This window comes from Hyaena hyaena, unplaced genomic scaffold (assembly GCF_003009895.1).
Source record: "Hyaena hyaena isolate Hyena2069 unplaced genomic scaffold, ASM300989v1 scaffold_670, whole genome shotgun sequence".
Classification (NCBI taxonomy): Eukaryota; Metazoa; Chordata; class Mammalia; order Carnivora; family Hyaenidae; genus Hyaena; species Hyaena hyaena.
This window is the reverse complement of record NW_024081306.1, coordinates 43516-59265: the sequence shown is the minus strand read 5'-3', so window position 1 is coordinate 59265 and position 15750 is coordinate 43516. Positions and strand designations below refer to the sequence as shown.

General features: G+C 54.7%; 1 protein-coding gene across 4 annotated transcripts in view; it reads left to right on the top strand.

Annotated features, from left to right (window-relative positions):
- APBA2 (amyloid beta precursor protein binding family A member 2) overlaps window positions 1–15750 on the top strand; it is a 262791-nt gene that overhangs the window by 242185 nt on the left and 4856 nt on the right. For all 4 annotated transcript variants that reach the window (XM_039217199.1, XM_039217198.1, XM_039217196.1 and 1 more), the window contains 4 exons: window positions 2028–2213; window positions 6306–6485; window positions 7515–7727; window positions 9323–9442. In XM_039217199.1, coding sequence (XP_039073130.1) covers window positions 2028–2213; window positions 6306–6485; window positions 7515–7727; window positions 9323–9442 — 699 coding nt within the window. The remainder of the gene's footprint in view (window positions 1–2027; window positions 2214–6305; window positions 6486–7514; window positions 7728–9322; window positions 9443–15750) is intronic.

Below are 15750 nucleotides of genomic sequence, written 5' to 3'. Positions count from 1 at the left end.
CTAATCAGGTCACGCTCTCCACTTACCTTATCAGACCTTTATCTATGCAGAAGACCTTTTGTTTCCTTCTCTCTCTCTCTCTCTTCACTGCAGACTGATGGATTATTTTGTAACTTGTGTTACCTCTGTTACCTTCCTTTTATTCTTTTTGGTGTTTCTGTGATCCCAAATTCAGCCAGCCAGAGACCTTTAAACTGGGTCCTGTGTGGTTTTAACATCTTCCCTCTAGTCTCTGATCACGTTCTTGCTTTCTGAGGCAGTGCGGTGTTCTGAGCTCCCTTTACACTTGCCCTGACCCAGACCTGGAATCAGCCATTTCTTCAGGGAGCCACACAGAGTTCTTTTTAGCGTGGGGAATGATATACAGAAACAAAGACCTGCGTGCTGGCCGCGCTCAGTGCTGTGGGTGTGTCGTTGTTCCTGGGCCCTTGCAACAAACAGAGCTAGACAGTATATATGTTTTAGAAGGTTGTGAGTTCCTACGTGCGCCTCTGTCTATAAGGAAGATGACTCTACCCTGGGCACGTGGGCAGAAATCAGGAAATTCCGAGGAGCATCGGCCACATCTCCAATTCCAGTCCCCCTTTCTGAAAAGTGGCCCTTGTGGTTTTAAACCACTCCATAGCCTTGGCCAGAAAACAGCTCGGCTCCCAGATGACAGTCGCTGGGCAATACCTGCTGTACAAATGGATTCTGTGAGGAAGAAAAGGGGCTTCAGAGCTTGCCAAAGCATCCAGTTTCCTTTTGTGGAGAAAACACAAAGGCATAAAAGAACAACTGATTAGTTTCTCTGAGCCTTCACGTGCAGCCTTGTTAGGCAGGGGTCACGGGCAAGATGTTCAGTGGAGAGTCCTGTCAGACAACAAAAGCCATCAAGAGTAATGGACCTGCCAGGAGCCCAGGGAATTGAATGGCTACTGATACCCATCCATCAGTCAGGGGAGCTGCCTCAGTGTCCCCTGACTGGGGCCTGGGATCCCTGGGAAGAACTTGTCTGTGCAAAATGGTCAGCCTTGGAGCCTTCCTCATCTGCTAGGGAGAAACACATGTCTTGCAGGGAAGGAGCCCTTCTCCAGGGCCACAGACCACCTGTGATCAGGTGGGGACAGGCTTCCCTGCCGACAGCCTCTCTGCTCTCCCTCCAGCACGGACCATGAGCCCCACCTGACATCATGCCTCCAAGAAACAGTGGAAGGGTGCTGTGGGGCAAAGGTGAAGGCAGATTCACCTTGACTGTGAATTGCTGCCCTGAAATGCTGTGTTCACTGGAGCAGTGTATTCTCAACCACAGTGACCTTGTCCCCCATACAACACTTGGCAAAGGCTGGAAATAGTTTTGGTTGTTACAGCTTAGGAAGGGGGAGATGCTACTAGCATCTAGTGGGTAGAGGCCAGGGACACTGCTGAACTCCTACAGTGTGTGGGACAGCCCTTCACAATGAAGAGGGACCCACCCCAAACATCATCAGTGTCATGGCTGAGAAATTCTGAACCTAAGTGTTTTTATTTTTATTTTTTATTATTATTTAAAAAAAATTTTTTTTGATGTTTTTATTTATTTTTGAGAGAGAGACAGTGTGAGCAGGGGAGGGTCAGAGAGAGAGGGAGACACAGAATCCGAAGCAGGCTCCAGGCTCTGAGCTGTCAGCACAGAACCCAATGCGGGGCTTGAACCCATGAGCTGTGAGATCATGACCGGAGCCAAAGCTGGATGCTCAACCAACTGAACCACTCAGACGCCCCATATTTTTAATGTTCATTTTTGATAGCGCGCAAGAGAGACAGAGCATGAGTCAGGGAGGGGCAAAGAGAGAAGGAGACACAGAATCCAAAGCAAGCTCCAGACTCTGAGCTGTCAGCACAGAGTCTGACGTGGGGCTTGAACCCATAAACCACAAGATCATGACCTGAGCTGAAGTTGTACGCTTACCTGACTGAGCCACCCGGGTGTTTCAGCTGAGTGTTTTTTAATGGCTTGTTCTCCCTGATGCTTCCTAACATGGACTTGTTCCTCTCTCTCCTGACAGGAAACCATGATGGACCATGCCTTGCGCACCATCTCCTACATCGCAGATATTGGGAACATCGTGGTGCTGATGGCCAGGCGCCGCATGCCCCGGTCGGCCTCTCAGGACTGCATCGAGACCACCCCAGGGGCCCAAGAGGGGAAGAAGCAGTACAAGATGATCTGCCACGTGTTCGAGTCCGAGGATGTAAGTAACCGCACAGGCATGCGGTGGCCCCTCCCAAAAGCCCCGACTTCACCAGGCCCTGCATCCCAGGCTCTTTGGAAACCAAGTCTCTGGTAGAAATCCTGTGCACTGTCATGGATGTTTTTTCTAACACTCAGAGTTTGCAGAGATGGTGAACACAGTTTTACTTCACTTTGTGAAATAAATCCTTCAGGGCTGTTTATAAATTGAACCATAGTTAAATAGGCTGGGGTGGGTAGGCTAGCTTTCTGAAGAAATCCTTCAACAGAACTTTATTCTCCTACAAGAGAATACTCCTTGACATTTCTGTTGTAATGATGCACACTTTACGTGCAGGGCTTGCACACGCGGAAGGCAGCATCCGTGTCTGGGGAGTAGCTCTGCTTTTGCTCATGACCACTTCACATCATAATAAGTTGAAAGATAATTCTTAAGTTTAAATACTGCACAATCGCTAAGAGACCATGAACCCTTTGACTCTTTCCTTTCATGGGATGAGAGCATCTGTTTGAGCCTGGAAATGGGAGAAGGGGGTGGGAGAAACAGGCCTAGGGCCTGGAGGTGAGCACAGCTGAGAATGGGCCCGGGTCTCTCTTCTGCCCATGGTGGGCAGATCTTGTTGTGGCTGTTGCCAAAATAGAAGTTTTATTATTTTATTTTTTTAAACTTTTTTTTAACGTTTATTTATGAGAAAGAGAGTGAGAGAGAGCAAGAGAGCGCTTGAGTAGAAGAGGGACATAGAAGGAGATGCAGAATCCAAAGTAGGCTGTATGCTCTGAGCTGTCAGCACAGAGCCTGACAAGGGGCCTGAACCCATGAACCTCGAGATCATGACCTGAGGCAAAGTCAGACGCTTAGCCAATGGAGCCATCCAGGCACCTCCAAAGTAGAATTTTTAAAAAGCAATCTCTTCTCCGTGGACACTTGGCAACGGTCATTCTTGTTCACATATGGACTTAGGAACCTGAAGCAGAGGGAAATCGCCCCCCACTTTTTATATTTGGAGACAGGGCTGTAGGGATGGAGACAGTCATCTTTTTGTTAAGAAGTTGATGTCAGCTAGAAGTGCTTTGCAGTGATAGCATAGTGACTGGAGAAGAAATTTAAACACACCCACTGATGCTCACACATCTTCTTTCTGCCATGATACAATATATGTGGACCACTGGATGGGTGACTCAGGGCTTGAGAATGTCATAGAGACCTGGGATGGGGGTGAAGATGGGCCCTTGGGAAGGGCTGTGAGTGAAAGGCAGGGTAAGGCAAGGAACAAGCCAGCGGCAGGAGGTGAACAGTCTGCTGGCACAGAAGTCACGAGGAGCAGGGGCACAGAGGGGCTCTGAGGTGCCCAGCCCTGTGGATGGCTGTGGGCCGAGGGATAGAGAAGAGGTTCAGGGAGAGAAGGCTGAGGGCCAATAGATGTGGGCATGAGTAGGACTCCCAAGAGGTCCTTGAAGGAAGGAGGGGAAGGACTCATCCCCTGTGGTGTGTCCAGGGACACTGAGCAGGGACACACCAGAGCATATGACCTGGATGGTGGCTCTGTCCAGGCGGTTGTGGGGGGGGTGCTTCTGGGGACGAATAAGGGATCTCTGAGGGTCTGGTGACAGCGGTGTGGGACACCTGCAGAAAACGGAATGCAGCAGTAGGGATACGAGGGGCTCTTTCTGAGCCTCAGTTTCCCTCTAGAAAATGGAGCTCAGCTGCTCCAGGGCTGAGGCCAGGGTGGGTGAGCCACACAAAAGGAGTGCTGAGGTATGGCAACTCCCCTTTCCTTTCCTCACCTCCTTCAGGAGGTCAGTCACCTCTGGGCGCCACCCTGCCAATGCTAGCCCCTCGAGGAGGCCCCCTGCACTCCCCATCTGCCTGGGTGGGGCTCCTGGCCTTACAGCATTGAACACCCACAGGCCCTGGCTGTGAGCTGGGGGGCAGGTGAGCCCCTTGTCTGCGGGGCTTCAAGCGTGTCCCCCAGTCTAGGTGGGGAGGGACACCAGGACACAGAGCAGGTGGGGAAATAGGAGACTGCCACCAGCAGTTGGTGGGGAGATGCCGAGGGCTCCTGGATTGCACCCCAGGGAACCCTGGCGCAGATGGCTTCACTGTCCCCAGAAGCTCCTATGGGTTGGGCTGGGGTGCCCAGGCAGACCCCTAGGTGGAATCCCAGGGCACTGGGCAGCCCCACCAGGCTATCGTGAAAGGGTGAAGGGAGTGTTGCTCTCAGACCCCGACCCTGTAGGGACCTCTGTCAGCTGGGGACAGGCTGGAGGCCTGGGGGCAGCCAGCAGCGAGCCCTGGGACCCCATGCGGCAGGGCAGGTCCAAGGCTCCCAATCTCCCCTTCCCTCCGCTTCCACCCTCTGGCCTTGGCTGCTGCTCTGCTGTTCTCTGATGTGCCTCCCCCGGGCTCCCCAGCATCCCATCCACGCATGTTCAGGCTGGAGTGTCACCTTGTGGTCCCCAGGGCACTGCATCTCTGCCCAGTCCACCCAAACAGCACTGCCAAAATGCCAAACTACTGGTCTTGGGAGTGGGCAGGGCTTATTTGTCCTTCCTGTAAACTGCTGAGGGCCCAGCGTAGGAGGAAAGTTCAATCTAGAATCTGTACCTATTTCAAGAAAGCCTTCCACGCTCTGCCATTACTCCCTAGCCCAGCCCACTTTGTTACAGAGACATAGTCATCTGTGGCACTTAAATCATGCAGTGTGAGAGGGAGGAAGGGATTTCGGCATTTAGGTCAAATCCTTTGTTTTCCAGTCCTGAGGTTTGCTGAGGGCACCCAGGCAGAAGGCCCCCTTGATGGCTGTTGGAGAGGCAGGTGGCGGCAGGGGGTAGACCAGAGCTGGGCCCCCCCCACCCCCCCGCAGTCCAGGGCTGGGGGAGGAGGCCCTGTGGTGGGCTAAGACCCTGGGAGCCCTTTTGCTTTCCAGGGCCACATAGCTGTTAGTGTGCTCGGCCTCCTGCCTGTCCCCCATCTGCACGCTGGCTGGTGACCGGGAAGGCCTGACAATGACTTTTCAGTGTCCAGGGCTCTGCAGTGTCAGAGATTCAGTAATGTCCACACAGGTGGCTCCCTGAAGTAGAAAGAAGTGATTTTCTCTGTGGGGTCTGTGCTGGTGTCTCTAGGTCTGGTGCCTCTTATCGACCTCAGCCTGGAACAGACACACCTCCCCATGAGAACAGCTGGAAACACAGCTGCCTCCCCAGTTGGCATTGCATTCTGTTGTTGAGGAGACTTAAATGTTAGGGAGACAACTAACAGTCTCTGTTACACTCCCTGGAGAACACACCTCAAGTCTATTTTGGGAATAAGATGGGTGGAAAAAAATACATAGTACAGTCACCAATGAAAGCAACAAAAATATGATATTTAGCAAACAATGCATAATTTTCTCAGACTTTATTTGAAACTGTGCCTTGTCCTGGATGGTCTGGGACTTAAACAGCTCAGGTGGGGGCAGTCGGTACCGGCCCCTGAGGGCAGAGAGGGCCATGGGGTGTTGTGTTGGTGGGAAGACAGCTATCACCAGACGAGAGCCTACAATTAAAAAAAAAAATAATGTTTATTTTTGAGAGAGAGACAGAGTGCAAGCAGGGGAAGCACACAGAGAGAGGGAGACACAGAATCCGAAGCAGGCTCCAGGCTCTGAGCTGTCGGCACAGAGTCCAGCACGGGGCTCGAACCCACGAACTGTGAGATTGTGACCTGAGCCAAAATCGGATGCTTAACTGACTGAGCCACCAGGCACCCCTCTTTTTTTTTTTTTTTTTTTAAGTTTATTTATTTATTCTGAGAGAGAGAAAAAGCAAGGGAGGGGCAGAGAGAGAGGAAAAGAGACTTCCAAGCAGGCTCCACACTGTCAACACAGAGCTCTATGTGAGGCTTAAACTCTGGAAGAGTGATTGACGTGGGCTGAAACTGAGTCAGATGCTTAACCAACTGAGCTGCCAAGGCGCCTCCCGCCTCTTGTTCTTTAAGTCTGGGCAAGGGTCCTGTGCAGGCTTCTGTGTGCACTCTGCACCCAGCTCTACCGCGGCCCCTCCGCTCCGGGCTGTGTGGTACGCTTGTCTCTAGCAGGCTTCTCCCTGCCCACAGGCCCAGCTGATTGCGCAGTCCATCGGCCAGGCCTTCAGTGTGGCCTACCAGGAGTTTCTGCGGGCCAACGGCATCAACCCCGAAGACCTGAGCCAGAAAGAGTACAGCGACATCATCAACACCCAGGAGATGTACAACGATGACCTCATCCACTTCTCGAACTCAGAGAACCGCAAGGAGGTGAGCTGCACCCACCCTCGGCGGCCCACGGGGCACCGTGCTGCACTGGCTTCTGCCACGCTTGCTGAGTCCCTGCAGAGCTGGGGCCGGCACCCTCGAAGGGCCTGCGCACAGATCCCTGCCCTCACGGCAGAATGAGGCAGAGCACTGGCTCTTGCTTCTGAGCTGAGCTGAGCTGAGCTGAGCGCTTGTGTGTGAAATGAGGTGTTGTTGTAACAAAGGAGCTGATTACAATCAGTCTTAATGACCTTGAAAATGCGCCTTTTAATGCTGCTATTATCATCTACTGGAGCTCAGCACCCAGGAGGTGTTTCTGCAAAGCATATGAGAAGCATCTTTAAATGGGGAACTTGGGTGCTTTGCCCTGGGGGGTTTCAAAGCTGTCAGGAGTGGAGGCCTCAGCAGGCTCCTGTGTCTACTGCTGGGGGCAGGGTAGGGGCGGGGGTCTTCAGAAAGTTATCCTTGGACACAAGAGCAAATATCCTCTTGTGATGGCCCATACCCTGACTGCTTGTAAATGAGTGAATGAATGACCCTGTTTGTTGAGTGCATAAATGACCCTGGCTGCTTGCTGAATGAGTCAATGGATGAATAGTCAGATTGCTTATTGAATGAATGAATGAATGAATGAATGAACGAATGAATGAATGAATGAATGATCCTGGCTTCTTGCTGAATGCATGATAGCTTCCTGAGAGAGTGATCCTTGGGGCAGACAGAACATAGGACTTTTCTAGACAAGAGAAAGAGCCAGGGGCAGATTTGAGTCCTGGAGTCTGGGAACATTGTTCTTGCCTCCTCCATGGGTTTGTGGGAGATGAGGAGAGCGGGAGGCAGGACACTAGAGCTGTGCTTGGGCCTGGGGAAGTCCATGCTGGGCATGGGCAGGAGGGAGTCTGTGTTCCTGGTTTCTGGGATTGTTGGGGGCACCTCAACAGGGCTTGGGAGCCAGAGCCAGGCAAGGCCGGAGGGGAGTCAGGCAGGTTCGGCCTCCATCACAGGCACCTCTCACTTCTGATTTCCTTGCAGCTGCAGCTGGAGAAGCACAAGGGTGAGATCCTGGGCGTGGTGGTGGTGGAGTCAGGCTGGGGCTCCATCCTGCCCACAGTGATCCTGGCAAACATGATGAATGGCGGCCCGGCTGCCCGCTCTGGGAAGCTGAGCATCGGGGACCAGATCATGTCCATCAACGGCACCAGTCTGGTGGGGCTGCCCCTCGCCACCTGCCAGGGCATCATCAAGGTGCGCACACGAGGCCCCTGGCTTGTTTTATTCTCACTGCTTCGTAATCCCCCCTTGACACATGAGGGGACAGGTGCAGACAGACCCACCCAGTGATGTTGAACCCAAGACTATACCATAGCACTAAAATCAGAGAAGGACCTGGGCTGCCCTTGGAGGTGAGAGGGGATGTTTGGTTTCACTTATGCCAGTTCTGAGTGACATAGACCCCCGGCAACGGCTGAGGACCCATAGATGTAGGGTGACCCGGTTTGCATGGTTGGGTGGGACTTTCTCAGGTTAACACTGAGAGTCCTGTTTTGGGGGCACACCGGGAGGGATGGTCACCCTGTACGGGTGTGAGAGCAAGGAGGCTGCTCTGACCATCTGACCCGTGGAGCTTGCAGCTTTGTACGATGCTGAGCTGCTGGCCCTTGCAGGGATTGAGGGGTCTTCAATCCTGGTTGCTCCAGGTCTCCAAGGGCCTCAGGAAAGAAAGAGCAGAGAGGCCAGGAAGCCTGGCACAGCAGTGCCTTTGCTCTGTCCTGGATCTCCAGACAGCCGGCTCTGCCTGCTTGGGGGCCGTCCTGTGGCCTTGTGTCTGTGGTCTGCCCCCAGCTCCTGGGGCTTGCTCCCTCCTTATCCGCTATGGTCTTTGTGCTGGAGGACACACCTATCTCCTCCCTTGTCAACCTGAGAGATAAAGGGCATTCTCAAGGCCGGAGCATCCCACGAGCTGACCCTTGAAGCTGGCCCAGCAGAGCATCTGCTTGATGAGTGACCACCTAGGAAGACAGCTGATAGACACGGGAAAGGCCTCAGTCTGCAGTACCAGGGGCTTGTCTGCCTGGAGCCTCCCTCCAAGGGCTGCAGTTCTTGGGGTGCCTGGTCACCCAGGCTCTGATGGGGCTGTGCGGGGAGGGGGATGCTCACCATATCCAGGTGGCTCTGAGCGGCATCCAGGGCTCATGACTGGCCAGAGAAATAAGCTGAAACTGCAGCCACGTTGAAGGCTGGGCCCCTCCCCCGCCTCGCCTCACTCCCCATTTAACCTCACAGCAGGGGCCTGGCGTGCCATCGGAGTCGCATCCTCTCTGGGGCCCCAAGGTCACCATTGGCTCCAGCTGGCCCAGTCTCTGTCTCGCTGTGGTCACTAGATCCCCCTGCTTACAGATTTTCACTGAGCCCGTCACGTCCTGTCCCAGCAGCATGTTTGGTTTAGAGGAAGGCTTCCCCGTGGTTCTTCCAGACAGCTCCTCTGCATGCCCTGTGGGGAGGGCCCCTCCCATGACCCTCGGAGGGTGACCCTGGTGCTGTCCCTTCAGTCGTGCATGGTGGTGCTCAGGGCCCGGCCTCCAGCTGTAGGCAGAGTTGGTCTTCACGTGGGTCAGAGGACACAGCAGAGCACAGTGGGCCATGGCGCCCACTGCCACGTGGGAACCCAGTGGCCCCTGGTACGGGTAGAGGGACGTAGAGGCCGAGTGGTGACCGACCCACTGGACCAAGGGCCCACCCCACCAATCCCCACCAGCCGACTCCTCCTCAGTCTGGGCCTGTGAAAATGTGCTGGTAGGTGGCATCTATGGCTCCCTCATGCCCCCCACCCCACTCTGCAGGGTTTGAAGAACCAGACTCAGGTGAAGCTCAACATCGTCAGCTGTCCGCCGGTCACCACAGTCCTCATCAAGCGGCCCGACCTCAAGTACCAGCTGGGCTTCAGCGTGCAGAACGGGATCGTGAGTCTGCCCTCCCCACCTTGGCCACATCCGCTGTGCACACGTGGGCCCGGATGCGGGGACCAGGGGGTGTCCACTCTCCTCCCGCTCCGTCCCTGGGACTGCTCCCGTCTGATGGGACAGGCCCTGGCTGGTGGGCACGGTGGTCAGCAGCCAGGCCACACGGGGCAGCTCCCAGGGCAGGCCTGGGCCGGGAGGGAGGGCTGGTGTGTGGCCTAGGAATGGGTCCCTCAGGCCCTGCGTGAAGCACCTTCATCCCTGTTGTGGTTCTTCTCGGCAGAGAAGAGGCTCTCCTTGGCTTTGGAGGAGAGGCAGGAGGTGTTTCCCCAGTGCAGTCTGGACACGTACAGCCAGTGGCAACAGCCAGCTCACTGTGTTCAACAAACAGATAGTCACTCGTTCGCTCATTCATTCACCCACCCACAGCCATTTGTGAGGTGACTGCACCTCACGTGTCAGGCACTGAGGAAGCAGGGGGGCTTCTAGGAGGAGGTGATTCTGGGCTGGAGTGAGTGTTGGTCTGCACAAATACCTGTGCCGGTCCCTCCCCAAAGCTCTGAGTTCAGAGTTCTGTGTTTTCTTCGGCTGGTGTGAATCTGTTTCCTTGGTTATTCTTCCTGCAAAGGTCCCGGTGGGCAAAGACATGGCCACAGATGGAGGACAGAGAGGGGAGGCCAGTCATTTCCAGATTGCGTAAGCCAGCCCTGAGTATTAAAGACCTGAGGACGAGATTGTGCAGTAGTTGACAGCAGTGTCAGGTGAGGGGGAGGAAGTGTGTGCCCACCTGTGACCACAGAGGAGACACCACGGGAGAACATTCTAGAAAGGCAACTGTAAACGAGTCACAGTTTTCCCTGTTGCTGCCTGATGCAGAAGTGTGGAGAGATACACGGTGCTGGGGGCAGTTACAGGGCTTGGGCTTACGGCCCATTTCTGTCCCTCCATGTTAGCGCACACTTGCCGCCATAACAGAGGTTCTCCAAATCTCGACACCGCTGATAGCCGATTTCTCATTCAGGCCACAGTCCGCTGTGGGAGGGGCCTCCGCTCCACAGAACCACTCAGGAGCCCAGGCTTGCCCTTGCCAGGGTTTTGGTGCCCCCGCCCCCTGACTGGCTGCTCTGTGTGGTGCTTGTAGGAAGAGACAGGGACATGGGTGTGACCCTTGCCATTTCTGGCCACCCTCACTGGCCAGACAGAACTCAGTCACTCACCCCACAAAACATAGGGCAGGCTGGGAAAGTGGCCACCCAGTGCCTGTGACAAAGAAGGAAAGGGTGTGGGGGCATCTGGCCAATGTTGGCTGCACCTTCCTAGCTGTGTGGCCCTGGGTTAGTCATCTGACCTCTCTGGGCTTTCCTCAAAATGTGGTTGTGAAATTAACTGAGAAAAGCCATAAAGGACACTGAGACATTTTCTCTGAAAGGCCCCTCGGCACTTGAACCCAGGCATAGGTGCCCAGCCATGGTGTCTGCGTCCTCTTTGAGACTTCTGTCCAGGACAGTGTGTTTGCTCCAAGCGCTGGCCAGTTGGTGGTCTGGCCTGGCCCTGCCCAGACACCCTCCATACATAGGTGCCCTGGGCATAAGCGGCTGCCCCAGGGCCTCTGCAAAAAGTTTCCTGGGGTCTCTTGCCTGCAGCTACTGTGAACATTTTGTGGACGGGCATGGGCTCCATGCTCAGGGAGGGCTGAGAGTGGCCTTCTAGAGCCTTCCTGGGTACCATGCTCTGGAAGAGCCTCCCTTCTGGGCTCCTGTGTGGTGCCTGAGGGGGCTGCCTGTTCTTGGGGACTATGAGCCCTTCCTCCCCGCAAACACTTTCCTCTCTTCAGCTTGTTTAATCCTAACAGCCTGGGGCGCCTGGTTGGCTCATCAGACCAGCTCAGGTCATGATCTCACAGTTCATGGGTTCAAGCCCCGCATTAGGCTCTGTGCTGACAGCTCAGAGCCTGGAGCCTGCTTTGGATTCTGTGTGTCCTTCTCTCTCTGCCCCTCTCTTCCTTGTGCACTCTCTCTCTCAAAAATAAATAAGTAAACATTTAAAAACTCACAACAGCCCAAGGAGGAGTATGGGTACTAGTGAGGAGGTGACTGCCTCACAGAGAGGTTTAGTAACTTGCCCTGGTCACACAGCTAGTGAGGCCATCGGGGACCATGATGGATGAGGATAGGGGGTCGGAGGCGAGGGGCTCCTATTTGCATTTGGTCAGTGCTAAATCAAGGCAAGCAGGAAAGTAAGGGTGAAGCAGTGGTGAGGACAGGTGTGGGGGTTTGAGGTGAAGCATGAGCCTTCCTTCTCAGAGACAGGAGAGGGGAGGCAGCTGGGAAGGAGGCGGGGTGACTGAGGAGGGGACTCTCCCAGGGAGGTGTTGGGGGGGCGGTCTCTGCAGGTGGGGGTGGCTATGCCAGGGCCATATAAGTGGCTGGGAGGCTGAGGGCAGTGAAGAGGGCAGGGGGTCTCCTTGGAAGCTTTGGGAGGTGTGAGGCCCTTCTACTAGGCAGTTGCCACCACAGCCACTGCTCAGCCACGCCAGTCATCTCTGGGGGCTGATGAGTGTCACAGGCTCCGTGGCTCAGCAGGGCCTCGTGGGAGGAGTGTGTTTGGGAGAACATTCAGGACGCCTGAGGCTGCTGGTTGTTCCTGCCCGATGGCCTGCTCTGGGGACGGGAGGGCTCTCCTTTGCCCCTCACAGCATGCTCAGGTGGGACCCACTCCCAGTGCGCCCAGCCTCCCCAGAGGGGCCCCCGCAGGGTCACTCTCCCCTCCCCTCTGGTGTCCTGCAGTCTTGCAGTACTGGAGCTTTCCCCTGGGTGGCGCCTCTCGTGACCACTGGTCTACTGTCCCCAGTGCCATTGAGGCTCTTGGATGTCCCCTTCTCCCCTCACCAGGACTCCTGGTGGGGCAGCCACAGGGTGGCCTGTGTCCTCCGAGCAGGCCAGCTGTGACCAGGGAGCTCCTCCGCCACCACAGCACCTGGCCACAGCTGGGTGATGGTGGCAGGATGCCCAGCTGGGGACTGGCATCAGTCGTCTCTGCGCAGACCCACTGTGCTTTCCTGCCTGGTCACTACAGAAGCGTGTCCTGCGGCATGTGGCAGTGGGTAATATGCAGGGTGCGCGGTTAGCTGTAAGCTGTCCCAGCACTGGGATGTCTCAGAAAATCTCCGTGCTGTGCTGTGAGAGGTGAGAGGGAGGGTCCTCTGCTCAGCTGTCAGTGCACGTGTGTACATATGTGTACATATATGTACATATGTATACATGCATATGTGTGTGCTTGTACATGTGTGCACACACGTGTTTGGGGGACGTGCTAGGCTGGGCGCTGGCCTCCTCCTGGAGCTTATGAACCTGCCTTTTCTCCAGAATGAGAGGCCCCATGTGGCTAAGAAGCTACATTATGTTGTAGAATCGGCCTCTCTCACCCCCTTTCTTTTGCCCTCAGCTGACTCCTAAGACATCTGGTTTTTGTTTTGTTTTTGATTGTGATAAAATTGATTATCATCTTTAAAAAAAGTTTGAGAGTGAGAGAAAGAAAGGGAGGGACTGAAGAGAGAGGGAGGGAGGGAGGGAATCTTAAGCAGGCTCCGCCCTGTTAGCAGAGAGCCTGGAGGGGCTTGATCCCGCAAGATCATGATGTGAGCTGAAATCAAGAGTTGGACGTTTAAGTGACTGAGCCCCCCCGGGAGCCCCTCAGTTACCAGCTTGCCCATTTTCGAGTGCTCAGTACATGGGCAGCCAATCTCGAGAGCTCTTTATCACACAAACGTGGAACTCTGCACCCACCAAACACTGACTCCTCATTCCTGCCCCCCACCCGCAGCTTCTAGCAGCCACCGTTTTACCTTCTGTCTCTGTGAACTTGACCACTCCAGGTGCCTTATGGAAATAGGTGAAATCAGACAGCACTTGCCCTTTTGTGACTGGGCTATCTAACCCCCAGCATAATGTCCTCAGGGTTCATCTACCTTGTAGCAAGTGTCAGAATTTCATTCATTTTTAGGGCTGAATGATACTCCATTGAATGGAGAGACCCATTTGGTCTTCCATTCATCCATCAATGGATATTGATGGGTTTGGGTTCCCTCTACCTTTTGACTGCAGTGACTCCTGCTGCTCTAAACATGGGTGTGCAGGACTTCTTTTCCAGTCTATCTTGGTTCATTGTTGCCAGTAATCCGAGGCTCCCTGACACATCTGTCTGGGATGTCAGTCCATCTGTCTTATCAGTTCTAGGAACCAGAAAAATGAACCCCATGGGCAAGCTTTTCCCACAAACACAGGGCATCCCTGTGGAGCTGGTGTCTGCAAGGCTGGTCCAGTTAGGGAATGGCATTTTCTGTCAGCATTTCACAGAGGACTAAGGATCAGGGAGGTGAAGTAACTTGCCCCAAGGCTACCAGCTGGAACAGAGCAGGGATTGGGCCCGAGGCCAGCTGTTGTGAAGAGCAGACCCGCACTCCCACTGCCCACCTTCAGATGCTTGTACACAGAGCCAGGGTGTCTGAGGCGGAGCATATGCATGGGTCTGGCAGCATTTATGAGCAGTGCAGAGGCTGATAAGTTTGTACCGGGGGCCCAGGGCATTAGTAACCAATGTTAGTGCACCTGAGGCCCTGATTAGGGCTTCGGTGGTGGGCCAGCCAGCCTCTCCTCTCTCTAAGACTGCAGGGACCACTGTGGCCGCTGACAGGGTTTACACAGCCGAGTCCCCCTGAATCCCCTGGAAAAGTTTGCTGACATCTGAGTTAGTCTTGCACAAGTGCTTTTTCCATTTTCAGCTTCATTACCCCCAGAGTACAGTATATTAGTCTGCAGACAGGCCACGGATGACCCACTTAGCACTCTTTCTAAATGGATCCTTCCTCTCTCTTTCCACACCACCATTCAGGAAATTAAGACATCTCCCACAGGGAGACACCAGCCTTCTCCCCCGCAGAAGTGCACCCCATGAAGTTGGGATACCCCACACCCTGGTTCCTGTGGGCACCTCGTTTGGGAAAGCCGAGACCGGTGTGTGTGTGCACGCGTGTGCCTGCGTGTGCACATGGCCTGCTCCTCAGCACTTCCTGCTCCCCTTGTCCTCTCCACCTGCCTGCCCCCCAGATTCCACCCAGGGTCACCTGCCAGGGTGTGGGTGCCTCCTCCCAACACCTCCCTCTGAGGGTGCAGAGCCCTTTTCTCCTCCCTCTCCATGATCTGTCCCGAATCTCCATGACTAGGGAGGAGGCTGCCACCAGGGACTGAATCAAGACTGCACCTTCTCTGGTGTGTCTCCTCCTCTAGTTTGGTTGGGAGCAAACTGGGTCCTGCCTGATGCTTGGTTAGGCCGGGAAGTGAGCCAGGTCATCCTGAAGCATCTTCTTCAGGATCTTCAGAGAACCAGTTACAGTGGGCACACAAAATGCCCTTAAATCATTTGGGGGGAGGGTGGAGAAAAAGAATAGAAGTTACTCCTTCATTCTTGTATGGAGAATTTGGGCAGTCGGGTAGGCAGGGAGCTCCCCCTTTCTGGAAAGTGAATAGCCACGGGTCACCCCACTTCTCTCCATCTGCCTACCCCCTGGTTGAGCCTGGACTGACCTGAGTGATCAGGTTCCCGGACTGTGACCAGTTCTGGGCAGGAGTCCAGTTGGCTGGGCAGCAGTGGCCTGGGACTGTGACATCGGTCTGCATATATGTCCTCTACCAGAGAGACAGGGCCCTGCGGTCTGGGAGGGAGCCACACGGTTGGTTTAGCGACAAGATCCACAAAACAAATGACTGATGGGAATCCTGCATGTGGCGCCAGGGCCAGCCTGTGGTTGGTGGCCTTCTAAGCCTGTGTTGGCCTTAAAAAGTTGCCATGCCAGGTACTAAGGGAGAGAAGGGGAGGCAGGCAAGTGGGGGAGAGCTGTCCTCTTGAAGGGGACAGTTACCCCCCCTCCCCCAGCCACCTTGAAATCAGCCTGGCTAGGGATTGGATGACAGGTGGCCCTGACACAGGCAGGGTTCCCTGGGATGAGGACAGGGGGCGTTCATCACAAGGCACGGAGGACAGTCTTGGGTAATGTGGAGACTTGCTATGGAATGAAAAGAGCAGCGAGTCAGGAAGAAGGGCTTGGCTGTCCCATCTGCATTTTCCACCACGTGTGGTTACTCATCTTGCTGGCAGGCTGTCCCTTGACCTCATAGGGTGCTGACCGGAATCACCCTTTCTGATTCTGGGTTGGGGTTCCCTGCCTTTGCAAGTCTGAAGATGCCTAAAAAAGTCACAAAATCCTCAATGAGATGAGAGCCGTTTTGGTAGTGTTTCTGGATTGAGGAAGCAAA